Source organism: Coregonus clupeaformis, chromosome 10 (assembly GCF_020615455.1).
Source record: "Coregonus clupeaformis isolate EN_2021a chromosome 10, ASM2061545v1, whole genome shotgun sequence".
Lineage (NCBI taxonomy): Eukaryota > Metazoa > Chordata > Actinopteri > Salmoniformes > Salmonidae > Coregonus > Coregonus clupeaformis.
In genome coordinates, this window is record NC_059201.1 from 56,744,872 (window position 1) to 56,763,916 (window position 19,045).

General features: G+C 41.3%; 2 protein-coding genes across 6 annotated transcripts in view; both read left to right on the top strand.

The window, feature by feature from the left end:
* The first annotated feature begins 7,367 nt into the window (after positions 1-7,367).
* Positions 7,368-8,457, top strand: LOC121576032 (protein MANBAL). The gene is made up of 3 exons (XM_041889329.1): positions 7,368-7,520; positions 7,798-7,967; positions 8,233-8,457. Exons 2-3 carry the CDS (start codon positions 7,818-7,820, stop codon positions 8,341-8,343), a joined length of 261 nt encoding a protein of 86 aa, XP_041745263.1. The 5' UTR covers positions 7,368-7,520; positions 7,798-7,817; the 3' UTR covers positions 8,344-8,457.
* A 2,786-nt stretch (positions 8,458-11,243) lies between these two features.
* The window catches only part of LOC121575593 (proto-oncogene tyrosine-protein kinase Src-like), a 46,513-nt gene continuing 38,711 nt past the window's right edge, over positions 11,244-19,045 (top strand). For 2 of the 5 annotated variants that reach the window (XM_041888780.2, XM_041888785.2), the window contains exons 1-2: positions 11,244-11,706; positions 12,869-13,208. The gene's annotated coding sequence lies outside the window, so the exon portion shown is untranslated. The remainder of the gene's footprint in view (positions 11,707-12,868; positions 13,209-19,045) is intronic. The other 3 variants (XM_041888781.2, XM_041888783.2, XM_041888784.2) reach the window with 3 other exon arrangements.

Consider the following 19,045-nt stretch of genomic DNA (forward strand, 5'->3'; position numbering starts at 1 on the left):
CTTTGTTAGTAACATGGCTCTTAAAAACCTTCGCACATCTACGAGTGATCCAGACCACTCATAGAGCAGCCAAAGTGCATCGTTAGGCTTCTTTTCTACCATACCTGACAAGATATGATTCTAAAACATTATATAATTGTTTTGTGTGAATGGGCATGATCATACAATGATACACGTTTCATTTGGGTAATGTATAGAATGTCATGTAATATTTGAAATATGTATTTGTAACATTTTGTCAAGCTCAGTTTTGTCCCAAGCAGAATCTTTTCCGGCACAAAATTAAAACACCTGGAATACTATAAACGCTAAGCCATTGTCAGAGGTCAGCGGAATAACAATAATACAGCATATGGCTGCTATTCAGCAGATTGTTGCTCTCCAACATAATCGGCGATGCCGGCCGCGCAGTCTGTTGGTGTATATAAAGTAAATGCACATATTCGCAACAACCTGAGCCAGTTGCAGACTCACAATGATGGAGCTATCCTTCAGAAATACAGGGTCCCACGAGAGGAGATAATCAGACTGCTCGACCTTGTGTCTTCCTCAATCAGCTGACCAACCCACTGGAACTTTGCGCTGAGTGCTGAGGTACAGCTTCCTCCAGGTCCAAAATGTGTGCAGTAGAGGTTTAGTTACTGTTTACAGTGCTGCTTGAAAGTATGTGAACCCTACAGGGAAGGTCATTATTTTGCTATAAAATATTAAAAATAGACATAAAATCATTTTCTAAACCCCAATTCATAAAATACATTCCAAGTAAATGACAGAAACAAAAGTGGTTTATTTAACAGAAACTCAGATTTGATGTGTGCAAAAATATGTGAACCCCTTCAGTCAATAGCTTATGGCACCTCCATTAGCAGCGATAACTTGGACTAAACATCTCCTATAGCCAGTAATCAGTCTCTGACATCTGTTTTGAGGGATTTTTGCCCACTCCTCCTTACAGAACTCAGCCAATTGAGTGAGGTTTGAGGGGTGTTTGGCATGAATTGCCCGCTTCAGGTTCTGCCACAGCATCTTGATTTAGGTCAGGACTTTGACTTGGCCAATCCAAAACGCAAATCTTATTTCTCCTGAGCCATTCTTTGGTAGATTAGCTTGAATGCTTTGCGTCGTTGTCTTGTTGGAAGACCCATTTTCGGCCCAGCTTTAGCTCCTTGATTGATGGCCTTAAGTTCTGTTCAAGAATCTCCTGGTATACCTCAGAATTCATGGTTCCCTTAATGATGTGGAGTCATCCAGGTCCAGATGAGGAAAAGCAGCCCCAGATCTTGACATTCCCAACACCATGCTTGACTGTTGGGATAAGGTTATTTTTGTGGTAGGCAGTGTTGGGTTTTCGCCAAACATAGCAGTGTTGATTGTGACCAAAAAGGTCATCGGTCCAGATAATGGACTTCCAGAAACCTTCAGGTTTGTCCAGGTGGTCTCTGGCAAAGTTAAGGCTTTTTCCTAGCAACCCTCCCATGAATGGCATTTCAATTCAGTGTTCTTCTTATTGTTGAAGCATACACAGTTACCTGAGATGCAGCAAGGGAGGTCTGCAAATCTCCAGATGTTATGTTTGGGTTGGCTTTTACCTGATTTATTATTGTTCTTGTGGTTCTTGGGGATATTTTGGAAGGGCGTCCACTTCTAGGCTGAGTTGCTGTCATGTTTAATGCTCTCCATTTATAAATTATTTGTCTCACAGTGGACTTATGGAGCGCAAATCTTTTTGAGAAGATTTTATAGCCTTCCCCAGGATGATGTGCTCTCACTACCCTCGTCCTCTGAGATCTCTTTTCCTCTTGGCATGGTGAGCTTTGCATTCACCTGAATGGGGAACACCAAACTGACCAGGTTTCTTATCTGTGTTTATCAGAGTCCCGCCAAAATGCTTTCCTAACGATCTCTCCTTTGATTGGTTCATTTGGTAGCTAATTATTTACCCACCTGATTCTACTTACCCTACTTGATTTAACCAATGCAACTTGCGGTTCACTTATTTTTGCACCTGCACTAATTCCTTTTTAATTTTGTTTTTCTACTACACGCATGATTTCCTCTACACCAACATATGGTATTGGTAAATATAAACCTGTTATGTCAGATCAAAAAGACTGGTTCTGATTAAATGAAGATTTCGTGGTAAAAACGGAAAATATCTGTAATTGCACAAGGGGTTCACATACTTTCAAGCAGCACTGTATATTCTGGGCTAAAAGGAAACTATCTGAGACCGATATTGATTTTATTATTACGTTTATTTGTCAGTGACAATGCACAACAAAAACATAGACTAAGTCAAAGAGCACTCAGAAAAATAAAAAAGATCAGGGCCCGGTTTGGCAAAAGTGTCTTAAGGCTAAGTTCATCATTAGAAACTTCGTAGGAGCATCGTTAAATCTCCAAGCTGTTTCCCAAAACCATCGTTCTTAACGTTGCACTTGAAAACGCTTGTAATCTAACGCCTGCTTCAGACCACGCGAACAGCTAAGTACAGTGCATTCGTAAAGTATTCAGACCCCTTCCCTTTTTCCACATTTTGTTAAGTTACAGCCTTATTCTAAAATGGATTAAATAATAATGCTTCCTCATCAATCTACACACAATACCCAATAATGACAAAGGGAAAACAGGTTTTTTGAAATTAAAACAGAAACAGAAATAGCTTATTTACATAAGTATTCAGACCCTTTGCTATGAGACTCAAAATTGAGCTCAGGTTCATCCTTTTTCCATTGATCATCCTTGAGATGTTTCTACAACTTGTGGTAAATTCAATTGATTGGACATGGTTTGTAAAGGCACACACCTGTCTATTTAAGGTCCCACAGTTGACAGTGCATATCAGAGGAAAAACCAAGCCATGAGGTCGAAGGAATTGTCCACAGAGCTCCGAGACAGGATTGTGTCGAGGCACAGATCTGGAGAAGGGTACCAAAAAATGTCTGCTGCATTGAAAGTCCCCAAGAACACAGTTGCCTCCATCATTCTTAAATGGAATAAGTTTGGAACCACCAAGGCTTCCTAGAGCTGGCTGCCCGGCCAAACTGAGCAATCGGGGGAGAAGGGCCTTGGTCAGGGAGGTGACCAAGAACCCGATGGTCACTCTGACAGAGCTCCAGAGTTCCTCTGTGGAGATGGGAGAACTTTCCAGAAGGACAACCATCTCTGCAGAACTCCACCAATCAGGCCTTTATGGTAGAGTGGCCAGACGGAAGCCACTCCTCAGTAAAAGGCACATTACAGCCTGCTTGGAGTTTGCCAAAAGGCACCTAATGGACTCTCAGACCATGAGAAACAAGATTCTCTGGTCTGATGAAACCAAGATTGAACTCTTTGGCCTGAATGCCAAGCGTAACGTCTGGAGGAAACCTGGCACCATCCCTACGTTTTTCAGCGGCAGGGACTGGGAGACTAGTCAGGATCGAGGGAAAGATGAATGGAGCAAAGTACAGAGAGATCCTTGATGAAAACCTGCTCCAGAGCGCTCACGACCTCAGACTAGGGCGAAGGTTCACCTTCCAACAGGACAATGACCCTAAGCACACAGCCAAGACAACCGAGGAGTGGCACCGAATGTCCTTGAGTGGCCCAGCCAGAGCCCAGACTTGAACCTGGTGTGCCAAGCTTGTAGCGTCATACCCAAGAAGACTGAAGGCTGTAATCGCTGCCAAACGTGCTTCAACAAAGTACTGAGTAAAGGGTCTGAATACTCATGTAAATGTGATATTTCTAAAAACCAGTTTTTGCTTTGTCATTATGGGGTATTCTGTGTAGGTTGATGAGGGGAAAAAAACATTTAATCAATTTTAGAATAAGGCTGTAACATAACAAAATGTGGAAAAAGTCAAGGGGTCTGAATACTTTCTGAATGCACTGTATAGGCATGCATATTTCACTCATATTGGAATACATTTCATGTTCAATCAATTGAGTTCTATGTTGCTACTTGTAGGCTACTGTCTGTAATTTGTCTCAATATATTTCATGATGTGTAGTCTAACGTGTGCGCAATGATGTGCCAAATCTGTGATTTAGTGCATTTTTATTGGTTAAGCATCAGAATATTAGAATATTTGCAGCCGTAGGTGGTAATTTCGCTCTAGGAGCTGATCCATAGTCAGTATTGTGAGATCATTCTAATCTTAAGGAAAAATGTGAATGGAGAAAGCTGATCCAAGAGCAGAACTCCCTTTCTTTCGATCCTATCAGTATCGACACATGCTCCAACGACGCACTTAATTACCGTTTTCTCTGTGTGGTGTTTTGTGAAATGCTTGTTACATCTTCGGCCGTTGTAGGAAAGATGCATCATTAAAACAATCATAAGCCTCAAAAGTTCCATCTCTATCGGAAACCGGGCCAAAGTCAAAACATTGTGTACTAAAGCACTGTGGAGGAAAGAAGACGACCTGGGTTAAAATCTTGAAATCAATGAACATTACATGACGAAAATGGTTAGTTTGTAGATTATGGTTTTATTTATTTTCATTCATAAAAACTAGTCTGCTAAATGTATAAGGCTTAGCCTATGTTTCACATTAAATGTGGGCTATTAGTGGTGTTTGCATATGATGCCAGCGGCATCGATTTCAGCACCAGGGACCTGGACAACTCCCCCAACAGGATCATGTAAAAAACCGAACATGTCCCCAACGACGCTCATAGCTGTGTCTCTTACAGGTTCACTCTACGTGTGTGTGTGGGAAACACTCTTAAAAAGTTGGATCGTAAATAACTATGCATCTGGTATGACCATCGTAATGCTTAAGTTATATCGCAACTGGGAAGCGAGGCCCTGATCCGTCAGTCTCTCCTGGACTGCGTCACCTTCAGTGTTCTCCAGACAGTCCCGGGGGAAAAGTGCCTCACACTTCTAAAACCAAATTAGCAATTGGCTAGGCTATGGTTTACAATGTTTATTTGTCCAGGGGCACAGAGCAGCTCGCCATATAAAACGGATAAAAAGTGGATATCGAACAACTTAAAACGGACATTCCTCTGCATCTCTCTGCGCTGCTCTTTCACTGACAACCAGCAGCTGGTTTCTAGAAATCCACGCTTCCCAAATTTCCAGCGACACAGGTACAATTATCTGGATTAAATTATGAATAGGCCTAATAGTAGCTCACTCACGCCAAAGTTTGAAGTTAGCCTAATTGGAAGATCATCCCTTTTAGCAGGGCTAGAGAGAGTTGTCTGGAGGGCTGCTGTCACGGTTAGTAGGCCTAGTGGCATTCTGAGATTCGAGTTGAAGATCCATGTCTGGCTGTTGGAGAGGTGTCCTGTTCGTGTGGCGTTCGTAGGTCGACTTCCTCGGGAGGGAGAGCAAAAAGTCAGGTATAAAAGTCAACAGGATACACAGGATGACATAGCCTAAATACCTCACGCTGTTTTAGTAGGTAGGTTAGGAAATGACCAGGCCTCAACAGCAGAGCTAAAGACCATTGGTCATGTTTCTCCTCCCCGGAGTTGCGCGCCTCTGTTTCGAAATGCCGCTTTTCATGTAGAATCACCAGGTGGAGGTCTGCTGACAATACTTCCATGTCGAGACCTGCTGAGGGAACAATCTCTCCTAAACAAACCCAGTGGCAAGCACTGCCTATCTACTATATTTATTTATAAACTTTCCTAATATTAAGCACATTGCTTCAGTCCGTCATGAAATAACACCCTAATATAGATTCTACAGACCCTACTGAGTATTCCCAACCCCACTTTTACATTGGCACATATAATAGTTCTCTCTATAAGCCAATATGTCATTTATAGCCCTACAGTGTATTGCATTGGGACCAATGGAATGGGTGGGGTAGCAAGAGCTTAGACCACAGTCACCCAAGAAATAACACTATATAGATAGAGACTCTAATGCTAGATCAGTAGGGTCTGCAGGATATAATGCTCTTTACATTTATTTACTTAAGCTCCAACCAATTCTCAATGTGCTCTACCTTATTATTGTATCTTATATAAAGTAGTAATTCTCTTTAGTTTAGATTTTTCCCCCATGTAGTTATAATTTGGTAACAAAAATGTACGATTATGCACTATGCAAAGCTGCAAAAATCATACGCATAGCATTTTACCACAAACGTTAATTTTGAAGGCAAAATCTGAAAACCGGAAGTCATAATGTTGCTGCCGGGACACTATTGTTGCTGCCATGACTCTAATGCAGTTGATCAAGTCGCTACACCGGATTTTTGCGACCTACGTCCTTGCACATAATTTTTGCAGGGGGAAGCCATGTTGCTTGGTTTGTATTGTCTCACAATTGTAAATGATTAAATCACTGCCACAACGTTTGTAACAATTTAGCTAGTTATTCTGCCTATTTCATGGAAAGTAAGGGAAGAGCGCAGTGATATCATAAATTAGGAACTATGTTTTCATTTTTTAATGGTGGATGCTCGGGAATATATATATTTATATGAGTTCCACATCCTACAAGACAGATGGTCCATGGTATGTGGAATCCTTGGGACAGCCCTACCCTAAGGCGGTGATTGGTCAGTGCTATCCAGAATTCTTGGGACATCTCTACCCTAACCTAACCCTAACCTTAACCCCTACCCTTAAAGGAGTAGTTCACTATTTTACAACTTGACGTTAGATGGTTCATCACCCTGAAAGTGGTCTATGGGCCAAGAGAAAATGTAAACCAGGTTTCAGTTTTCAATGGGTACTTTTATTTTGAAGGTGAACCACAATTGTGGCTAATCCTTTAAACAGCCACCACACATTTCAGCTAAACTTAGCCACCACAAGCTAACAATCAATGAAAGTAATGGGGGCATGTTTCAAAAAAGTATGTTAAAATCACCTCAAATCAACACAATATTTGGTTTCATGTTACTTAAAAGTGATTTGCAATAAATAAATAAAAACATGCCCCCATCACTCCCATTGAATGTTAGCTTGTGGTGGCTAAAGTTAGCTGAAATTTGTAGTGGCTGTTTAAAGATAACTGAATCATGGATTACAGTTTCTCCTGGCCCATAGACTACGTTCAGGGTGAGGAACCATCTAACATCAAATTGTAAAATAGTGAACTACTCCTTTGACCATTTCAACTTCAATGGGGTAGGACCAACCCAAGGATCCTGGATAGCACGGACCAAGGCGGAGTGGTTGAGGGAGGAGCGTTGCATAGGAGTGATGCAATCTGAAGTAAAACAATGGTCCAAGTATGGCATTATTCCCATATAATTAGGCATTAGTCATTTATTAGGATCTTTATGATTATTCCATTAGTTGTATCCGTTTGCATCAATTTCAATGGGTACTTTTGTTTTGAAGGCGAACCGCAAATTCCACTATTGTGGTAAATCGTTATTATGGCTAGCTTCACATAGCTAAGAAAATAAGCGGATCTCACAATGACTTCACTTCCGATGCAAATTTGACGACTGTAAAATATTTTTTGTGCTGATACAAATTACGTTGAACTCACGATTTTACACTCAGGATCGTGTTTGGTGCTATAAAAATAACGAAGGACGAGTTGACTTAGGGCCCTGGTAAGCTTTTGTATGAAATTGTAGCCTATGATTAGATTCGCCGAACAGCAAATTGTTGTTATTGTATCGAGGCCGACAGCTTCCAGTTCAGATGCGTGGAAACGTTGTTGCAGCCATTGTTACATTGTCGTTTCTGTAAACAGTTATACGCGTATTACAATATGGCCTTCAATGATTTGGCAAAAATAACGTTAGTGAGTTTGATTTGGAAAAATATAGTGAGCTTTGCAGAGCAGGCTTATCCTTGTTTACATACATTTCGTGTTCTTGCACACAGGGACCTGAAAGGAGGCTACAATGTCCGCGGAACTGGACCTTTCACCTCCAGAGGTACCTGAACCCACTTTGCTTGAGAGCCTCCTGCGCTATGGACTCTTTCTGGGAGCTATTTTCCAACTCATCTGCATCTTGGCTGTCATAATACCCACCTCCAAGGGGCATGAACAGGTATGGTAAACAGTCCTATTGGCAGTTGAAAGAATGCGGTATGATATTGTAATAATGTCATTATTTACTATAGGTTTACTTATGGCATTATGTGATAAATCCATATAAGCCTGATACTTCGTATTTTTTCCCTTCTGTCCTATTGTAGTCTACTTTTGAACTTGGCTTGAGCAAGCAAACTGTCCGTTACTACTCAGCAACCTACTGTTACTGTTCCATATGTGTCTTGAGTGTCACTGGGACTCACATTCTGTTTTATCATTAGGAGGAGATGGAGCCAAATGACATGAAGGCTGGTGACCAGAATAAGAAGTCGAAAGGACCTGCTCCTCAGATTCGTCAGAAACTAAAGAAAGAGAGCAAGAAGAAGCGATAAGTGTGTTGGATTTGGTGCTGTGCATCCAAAATTATTGTTACATTTCAAATTATGTAGACTGAATCATTTTTGTTCCATCAAATTGAAAGGATGTCTCTACCATGATTTATGAAAGAACAGAAGTGCATTTGAATAACTGTTTTATTCAACTAGTCTGCTATCAAATGTCACTTGTCAATCTAAAACTTGTAAAGGCCTAAACACAACCATACACCTTGGGGGCATTCATAAAGTATTCACATCCCTTGACTTTTTCCAAAACATTTTGTGTTACAAAGTGGGATTAAAATTGATTTAATTTTAATTTTTCTTGTCAATGATCTACACACATACTCTGTAATGTCAAACTTGATGTATGATTTTTTTTAATGAATAAAAAATAAATAAATGTTAGTCACCTTTGGCAGCTATTACAGCTGTGAGTATTTCTGGGTAAGTCTCTAAAAGCTTTGCACACCTGGATTGTACAATATTTGCACATTATTATTTTTACAATTCTTCAAGCTCTGTCAAGTTGGTTGTTTGATCATTGCTGGACGGCCATTTTCAAGTTTTGCCATAGATTTTCAAGCTGATTTAAATCAAAACTGTAACTAGGCCACTCAGGAACATTCAATGTCATCTTGGTAAGAAACTCCAGTGTATTTTTGGCCTCATGTTTTAGGTTATAGTCCTGTTGAAAGGTGAATTTGTCTCCCAGTGTCTGTTGGAAAGCCGACTGAACCAGGTTTTCCTCTAGGATTTTGCCTGTGCTTAGCTCTTCAATTTATTTGTATCCCTAAACAAGCATACCCATAACATGATGCATCCACCACCATGCTTGAAAATATGAAGAGTGGTACTCAGTGATGTGTTGGATTTCCCCCAAACATAACCCTTTGTATTCTGGACAAAAAGTTAATTTCTTTGCCAAATGTTTTGCAGTATTACTTTAGTGCCTTATTGCAAACAGAATGCATGTTTTGGAATATTTTTATTCTGTACAGGCTTGCTTCTTTTCACTCTGTCATTTAGGTTAGTATTGTGGAATAACCACAGCCATTACACTCTGTAATTGTTTTAAAATCACCATTGGCCTCATGGTGAAATCCCTGAGTGGTTTCCTTCGTCTCCAGCAGCTGAGTTAGGCAGGATGCCTTTATCTTTGTAGTGACTGGTTGTGTTGATACACCATCCAAAACATAATTGCTAACTTCAGTGTCTGTTTTTCTATTAGGTGCCTTTATTTATGAGGCATTGGAAAACTTCCCTGGTCTTTGTGGTTGAATCTGTGTATGCAATTCACTGCTTGACCGAGGGACCTTACAGATAATTGTATGTGCAGGGTACAGAGATGGGGTAGTCATTCAAGAATCATGTTAGCCACTATTATTGTGCACAGAGTGAGTCCATGCAACTTATTATGTAAATTTTACTCCTGAACGTATTTAGGCTTGCCATAACAAAAGGGTTGAATACTTATGGCCTCAAGACATTTCAGCTTTTCATTTGTAATTAAAAATATATATATATTGGGTTATTGTGTGTGATTAGTGACACAATCTCAATTTAATCAATTTTAAATTCAGGCTGTAACAACAAAATGTGGAAAAAGACGAGGGGTGTGAATACTTTCAGAAGGTACTACTGTATGTATTTTTTTTTTTAGATTGTGTGCATTTTATTACTATAATTTCTGTGTCAACCCAGAATAAGCACCCTCTTTCTCTGTTATATCAATATGAGGTTGAACAAAAATACAACTGTACCCTTTTAATCTTAAAATTTCTCATTTAGCCTTATAACCCTTACCCTGTGCATACATTCTCAATTTTGTAGCGAATTTTTTTAAAATGGGAAATAAATTATTTGAAATATTTCTCAGATAAGATTACAAATATTTTTTTTGTTGCAAAATAGACCTTGCTAATAAGGATGAATAGCATTTTCTGAGCATGAAAACATAAAGATTTCCGTGAATCCGGATGGTAGCCTGCCTAGTTTCTGCAATCTTGTGTCAGTCCAACACCTTCGCTTTTACAACAAGAAGAGGTCCATTGATGAGATAGTTGGTGTTGTACTAAGGACTTACCTCCTTTGCACTAACCCATTCCTTCCCTCTGCACCTCAAGTCCCTCATGCTCTGGCATATCTCATGGTATCACTATCCCACTTCTGCCAACAATGTAGTGACATTTTGGGGTAGCCCAACTAGGACTTGAATGTGTGATCCCAGGTCTGTCAGTTCCACACCTTACCAATAGATTGCTGGTGTTGTGCTTGTGCAAAGTATGTACTGGTAAACTATTCAGATTCCTGTTCAAATGACTGTGACTCACTTTTCACAATATAGGCTATGCTATCTCTGTTCTATTCTATGTTGAAAGTTACTAAATGTAATTTCACATATACAGTAGAGATATATCAGATGGGTGATGGAAAGTAGAATGCATTGTGTTCCAAGGCTCTTGTCTTTCACAGTCTTAACCTAATATATATTCCAAAATGTAAGGGCAGGTTTCCCAGACACAGATGAAGGTTCCTAGACTAAGAAGTATGCTCAATTAGAATCTCTATAAAAGGGCTATTCAGTTCAGGTCTAGGCTTAATCTGTGTCAGGGAAACTGGCCCTAAATGGTTTTGCGTAAATGGTTGTTAATTTATTTGAATTGTCTACGTCAGGGTTCTTCAATTCCGGTCCTGGAGGGCCGAAACACCTCTGTTTTTCATCCTCTCCTTCTAATCAGGGGCTAATTCAGACCTGGGACACCAGGTGAGTGCAATTAACTACCAGGTAGAAATAAAAAACAGAAGTGTTTCGGCCCTCCAGGACCGGAATTGAAGAACCCTGGTCTACGTGAAATACATTGTTATTCCACGGGGCTACGCTGTATTCCTGACTCCATCCAGTTGCGCAAAAAACGTAACACGGTCCATTCTCCCCTATCATATTTGTGCTGTTTTGTTTCGTCAGTGATGCACACGATCTTGCCTTTTTTCAATACAAGGAATGTTTTCACCATATCCCGCGTATATGGCACAAGGATGAATTTCATAGCCCTAATTCATCACTGCGCATTTCATTAAGCCTACTTAATTTTATTAATTTCCATAGCCTACTTGCGTTTATTTTAGAGAAGTGGATCGCCACCGCAATCTGAACCGTGCCCTCTGCTCCTCAAGGCAATTCCCGTCATGACCTCTCTACACTTCCTAAATTCGCTAAATGGGATTTTCCTTCAGTACTAGTTTCCTCAAAGAAGTTAGATATCATTCGTTTTCGAATCCTTTTCATGAAATGAAGACGAGTGTGGGGATTTGATTTGGTTCTTTACTCACGCTTCTTCTGTGCCTTGCGTAAACCTCAAGACGCTTGCTTCAAAGGTGAGTGTTGATTAGCCTACAATAATAGCTTATTTGAGTCCGGGTGAAGGAATGTTAAGACATTTTAGTATAATACATTTTCTTGACATTACACAAAGGATTCGTAATTAGAACGAAAGCTTTTCTCTTGTTGGTTAGCGTTGCTCGCACCCCCACCACCCCACAGTGTTCTGAATTGACAGTTGAATTTTAGTCAATTTCATACAATTTTCACCCTAGCATTTATACCCAGCGTTATTCATTGACTATGTTGTTGACAGATTTCATCCCCATCGCATTGCCAACATAGGCTACTATACAATAATGCATGCCTGACGCCTCCTCGATTGAAATGGTGTACAAATAATCAATACACACACACTGGCCATAGTAATTCAAAATGGAGTTGTAACAGCACTTGATCTGATTCATACAGCCCAATTATAGCCTATTAAAGCGGATTAATATCAATATGTATGTGCATGATCTGCACTTAAATATACCCTAGCCAATAAGCATTACAATCAAGAAATTGTGTTTTTTTCCCCCCCATCTTTCACCAATGGGGTTACAATATGGCATATGGCAACGTGCGGAAATAGTGACCGTGTGGTGCGCAAAAATTTTTCCGGCATTTTGGTTATAAAAATATTCTTATGATTTGGACAGGGGCACACTTGTGTACATCCCATACAGTTTACGCACCAACCGCTTGATTTTTTTTTGCTACAGCCCACATTTACTGGTTTGAATGAAACAGGTGTGCATCCCTGGGAATTTTGGCATGGGATGTTGCCAAGTGTCAGCATATCTAAATGGAGGCTATTGTTCAAGTGTGGGTGAACCACACTATTGCATTATAATAGAATAACACAGCCTCAAATACATTGATACGCTCCCATTCACTGATTCATCACACCCTTACCAATATAAGGATAGCTTTAGCCAATCGCATATTTCTAATGTCAGATGTACTGTATGTGCTGTTGAGTCTTTTCTATGTCGATCAGATCTTGTTGATGTGCTTCTCCTAAGGATTTCTCCAAGGACTGATATGGGTTCAAAAGAGCCTATAGAATGTGCCTCATTAAAAGGGAACAGAAGCCCAGTTCCTATTTGTCTGTTTTCATGGCTCATTGTCTGCCAATGGTTGATACTGTGCATCTACTTCCACTTCTTACAGTGCGGAACATGGCTTAACGATGCCTACTCTCATTGCTTCAGGGACAGTACCATATTAAGTGACGGACAGAGGAAGTGGATCCAGCGTCGAGTTTATCTGCTGGGTTCTCCCCTTGCTGCACTCCTCTGCTTCACTCCTCCTCTTTCCCCCTCTCCATCCATTCTCTGTGCACAGCCATGGAGGAGAGAAGATTAGATGGGACAGGCCGATAAAACCAAGTTTTCTGGAGAGCTGGGGTGAGACAAGGAATCCAGGACTGTGGAGACACTGCCGTCTCCTGTGGAGCTCTTTTATCAAAGCTTTTGACATCCTTTTACAGGGACCACGAGACAACATCAAGGTGATTCTTGGTTCATTCTTGGCCTACGTCTCAAATGGCACCCTATTCCCAATATAGTGCACTACTTTTGACCAGAGCCCTATAACCTTATTCTCAAAAGTAGTGCACTATATAGGGAATAGGGTGCCATTTGACACACCCTTGTTCCACCTGTCAGGAAAGTCCAAGCATTATTGAAAATCTACAGTTGAAGTCGGGAAGTTTACATACATCTTAGCCAAATACATTTAAACTCAGTTTTTCCACAATTCCTGACATTTAATCCAAGTAAAAATACCCTGTCTTAGGTCAGTTAGGATCACCACTTTATTTTAAGAATGTGAAGTGTCAGAATAATAGTAGAGAGAATTATTTATTTCAGCTTTTATTTCTTTCATCACATTCCCAGTGGGTCAGAAGTTTACATACACTCAATTAGTATTTGGTAGCATTGCCTTTAAATTGTTTAACTTGGGTCAAACGTTTCGGGTAGCCTTCCACAAGCTTCCCACAATAAGTTGGGTGAATTTTGGCCCATTCCTCCTGACAGAGCTGGTGTAACTGAGTCAGGTTTGTAGGCCTCCTTGCTTGCACACACTTTTTCAGTTCTGCCCACACATTTTCTATAGGATTGAGGTCAGGGCTTTGTGAAGGCCATTTCAAAACCTTGACTTTGTTGTCCTTAAGCCATTTTGCCACAACTTTGGAAGTATGCTTGGGGTCATTGTCCATCTGGAAGACACATTTGTGACCAAGCTTTAACTTCCTGACTGATGTCTTGAGATGTTGCTTCAATATATCCACATAATTTTCCTTCCTCATGATGCCATCTATTTTGTGAAGTGCACCAGTCCCCCCTGCAGCAAAGTACCCCCACAGCATGATGCTGCCACCCCCGTGCTACACGGTTGGGATGGTGTTCTTCGGCTTGCAAGTAACCCCCTTTTTCCTCCAAACATAACGATGGTCATTATGGCCAAACAGTTCTATTTTTGTTTCATCAGACCAGAGGACATTTCTCCAAAAAGTACGATCTTTGTCCCCATGTTTAGTTGCAAACCGTAGTCTGGCTTTTTTATGGCTGTTTTGGAGCAGTGGCTTCTTCCTTGCTGAGCAGCCTTTCAGGTTATGTCGATATGGGACTAGTTTTACTGTGGATATAGATAATTTTGTACCTGTTTCCTCCAGCATCTTCACAAGGTCTTTTGCTGTTGTTCTGGGATTGATTTGTACTTTTCGCACAAAAGTACGTTCATCTCTAGGAGACAGAACGCGTCTCCTTCCTGAGCGGTATGACGGCTGCGTGGTCCCATGGTGTTTATACTTGCGTACTATTGTTTGTACAGATGAACGTGGTACCTTCAGGCGTTTGGAAATTGCTCCCAAGGATGAACCAGTCTTGTGGAGGTCTACGATTTTCTTTCTGAGGTCTTGGCTGATTTCCTTTTTTTCCCATGATGTCAAGCAAAGAGGCACTGAGTTTGAAGGTAGGCCTTGAAATACATCCACAGGTACATCTCCAATTGACTCACATTATGTCAATTAGCCTATCAGAAGCTTCTAAAGCCATGACATCATTTTCTGGAATTTTCCAAGCTGTTTAAAGGCACGGTCAGCTTAGTGTATGTAAACTTCTGACCCACTGGAATTGTGATACAGTGAATTATAAGTGAAATAATCTGTCTGTAAACAATTGTTGGAAAAATGACTTGTGTCATGCACAAAGAGGATGTCCTAACCAACTTGCCAAAACTATAGTTTGTTAACAAGACATTTGTGGAGTGGTTGACTCCAACCTAAGTGTATGTAAACTTCTGACTTCAACTGTATATCACTGCCATTTTGTATGTTCTTCTGTGATCCAAGCCTCAATTTGGTGGCCAGGCTATATTTAGCAGAGTTGTGGATTGTTCTGAGGATTATGGATATTTTCTAAGTAGAAAATAACTGAATATTTCCCCATTTAACCATGTTTGTATTTGCTCCGTGGAACAGGGTAGGCCTAAGTCAGAATGAGGAGCACACACTGCTTTTTTTGTTCACTTTTGATCTTGATAAACATGCTTGTTTACCCCTCCAGGGCAAAAACAAGATGAGTCTTTCGATTGTCCCATCAGTCTCAAGCGAAGTCTCAGCTAATTTCCTCAATGGAGCAGTAGGACATCTACGAACTATAACTAGAATTCGTTGAACGTGGGGATTACAAAAAAAATTAATTTGCCTTGGCATGTGCAGCATATAGGTTGACATTATCAATGGCTGATGTCACTGTCAATTTCACTGAGCCTGCTCTCAGCACGTTCCCTATATACAGTGGGGAGAACAAGTATTTGATACATCAGAAAAGCAGAACTTAATATTTGGTACAGAAACCTTTGTTTGCAATTATAAAGATCATACGTTTCCTGTAGGTCTTGACCAGGTTTGCACACACTGCAGCAGGGATTTTGTCCCACTCCTCCATAAAGACCTTCTCCAGATCCTTGGGTTTCGGGGCTGTCGCTGGGCAATACAGACTTTCAGCTCCCTCCAAAGATTTTCTATTGGGTTCAGGTCTGGAGACTGGCTAGGCCACTCCAGGACCTTGAGATGCTTCTTACGGAGCCACTCCTTAGTTGCCCTGGCTGTGTGTTTCAGGTCATTGTCATGCTGGAAGACACAGCCACGACCCATCTTCAATGCTCTTACTGAGGGAAGGAGGTTGTTGGCCAAGATCTCATGATACATGGCCCCATCCATTCTCCCCTCAATACGGTACAGTCGTCCTGTCCCCTTTGCAGAAAAGCATCCCCAAAGAATGATGTTTCCACCTCCATGCTTCACGGTTGGGATGGTGTTCTTGGGGTTGTACTCATCCTTCTTCTTCCTCCAAACACGGCGAGTGGAGTTTAGACCAAAAAGCTCTATTTTTGTCTCATCAGACCACATGACCTTCTCCCATTCCTCCTTTGGATCATCCAGATGGTCATTGGCAAACTTCAGACGGGCCTGGACATGCGCTGGCTTGAGCAGGGGGACCTTGCGTGCGCTGCAGGATTTTAATCCATGACGGCGTAGTGTGTTACTAATGGTTTTCTTTGAGACTGTGGTCCCAGCTCTCTTCAGGTCATTGACCAGGTCCTGCCGTGTAGTTCTGGGCTGATCCCTCACCTTCCTCATGATCATTGATGCCCCACGTGGTGAGATCTTGCATGGAGCCCCAGACCGAGGGTGATTGACCGTCATCTTGAACTTCTTCCATTTTCTAATAATTGCGCCAACAGTTGTTGCCTTCTCACCAAGCTGCTTGCCTATTGTCCTGTAGCCCATCCCAGCCTTGTGCAGGTCTACAATTCTATCCCTGATGTCCTTACACAGCTCTCTGGTCTTGGCCATTGTGGAGAGGTTGGAGTCGGTTTGATTGAGTGTGTGGACAGGTGTCTTTTATAAAGGTAAAGAGTTCAAACAGGTGCAGTTAATACAGGGAATGAGTGGAGAACAGGAGGGCTTCTTAAAGAAAAACTAACAGGTCTGTGAGAGCCGGAATTCTTACTGGTTGGCAGGTGATCAAATACTTATGTCATGCAATAAAATGCAAATGAATTACTTAAAAATCATACAATGTGATTTTCTGGATTTTTGTTTTAGATTCCATCTCTCACAGTTGAAGTGTACCTATGATAAAAATTACAGACCTCTACATGCTTTGTAAGTAGGAAAACCTGCAAAATCGGCAGTGTATCAAATACTTTGTTCTCCTCACTGTAGTAGGTGTAGTGTCAGGACTTGTCTGTTCCATCAAACTGCATTTCAGTCAACTGTGTTTTCCCTCATGTTGTACACACACACACACACATACATACATACATACATACATACATACATACATACATACATACATACATACATACATACATACATTCAGTGCATATGGAAAGTATTCAGACCCCTTGACTTTTTCCAAATGTTGTTATGTTACAGCCTTATTATAAAATAGATTACATTGTTTTTCCCCCCTCAAATCTATACACAATATCCCATAATAAAACAGGTTTTTAGAACATTTTACTAATTTATAAAAAATAAAAAATGGAAGTATCACATTTACATAAGTATTCAGACCTTTTACTCAGTACTTTGTTGAAGCACCTTTGGCAGCGATTACAGCCTTGAGTCTTCTTGGGTATGACGCTACAAGTTTGGCACACCTGTATTTGGGGAGCTTCTCCCATTCTTCTCTGCAGATCCTCTCAAGCTCTGTCAGGTTGGATGGGGGGCGTTGCTGCACAGCTATTTTCAGGTCTCTCCAGAGATGTTCGATCGGGTTCAAGTCCGCCTCTGGCTGGGCCACTCAAGGACATTCAGAGACTTGTCCCGAAGCCACTCCTGCGTTGTCTTGGCTGTGTGCTTAGGGTTGTTGTCCTGTTGAAAGGTGAACCTTCCCCCAGACTGAGGTCTTGAGTGCTCTGGAGCAGGTTTTCATCAACGATCTCTCTCAACTTTACTCTGTTCATCTTTGCCTCGATCCTGACTAGTCTCCCAGTCCCTGCTGCTGAAAAACATCCCCACAGCATGATGCTAGGAAGAGTCTTGGCATTCTAGCTCTGTATTAGGGGAAGGTGCTACTAGTTGTGCAGCTGCAGCATTAGTTCGTTGTTTACACATTGTGACTTTGAGGCTGCTAAGTGTGTGCTGGTCACAGTGTCCTCCTGGCAAAGAGCAGTCGCAGTCCCTTGAGAGGGGACTAAATGGCTTCCTTCCCTCTTCTCCTCAAAAGCCTCATTGCTACTGATTTGGTGACAGTAGGGCACAATATCGTGGAACGTTCAAATAGAAATGCAGTATGTAGAACAAACATGCTTCTCTGACATGTAGATTAAGGAATCAAGTCAGCTCGTTTCATGACATTTCTATGTGCAAGTTGTGTACTAAAGGTGGCCCAGGTGATATCACTGAACAGGAACATGGTTGAATCCCGATTCTCTATCCTTCTACCTAATGCACTTGCACAATCCTCCCTCATTGATGTGAAGGAAATTGACTGGTGTATGAACAATGGTGGGAAATCTCCAGCCAATGCTTGCACCAACCCAAAGCTTTTAAATCAATGACAAGGAGTGTGGAAGTGCGCACCTGGGGAGAAAAGGTCGAGAATCGCGACACAACCTCTGTGTGGTCGTGGAGGAAAGACTACTGTGGTTGTTTTGAAGTTATTGAGTACATCATGTACAGCAGACACTTCAGGTTTACCTCCAGTTGAAGACGAAAGGGTTTGGGAAGTATCTCAACCTTGTTCCTATAGTTTTTCAATCGATTTGTATGGCACTGTGCTTATCTTTTGTCACAGATCACTGAGCAAAAGCTTTTTGAAACAACAAATAAAAAAACTGAAATTGAGCATTCTTATTGAATAAGTTCAGGTAGTACATCCTATGTTTCAATTAGCTTTCTCCCATTTTGTAGCCTACTGAACATAATGAGCCAGGTCTCAGGGAAGGTGATGTCACTACTTGAGCTAGCTAAGCTAGCTTCAACCAGCTAAACTTCCACCATACTAGGACATCTGTACAGGCTTTTGGCCCTGGATGCTGGTGTTTTGTCCCAATCCAGACATGTGCACGTGCTAGCTAAGCTAGCTTCAACTATATAGTTAATGCTCCAACATTGGTACAGGCTTTTGACCTGAATGCTGTTTGGTCCAGGGCCCAGCCTATGCGGAAGCTAGCTTAACTAGCTAGCCACCACTATGCTAAGCTAATACATTGGGACCAACTTTTGACCCCAGCTGATGGTATTTTGTCCAGGGCCAGGCTTGTGTACATTATTTTGTCCTTTGGTTCCGTAATTCCAGTGACCTGCAGTAGTCTCATCAAACGCCC

Bases quoted from the DNA above. Each gene is read 5' to 3' on its own strand.
- LOC121576032 (XM_041889329.1), top strand. From the start codon at position 7,818: ATGTCCGCGGAACTGGACCTTTCACCTCCAGAGGTACCTGAACCCACT. The intron at 7,968-8,232 runs GTATGGTAAACA...TTTTATCATTAG, and splicing joins CCTCCAAGGGGCATGAACAG to GAGGAGATGGAGCCAAATGA.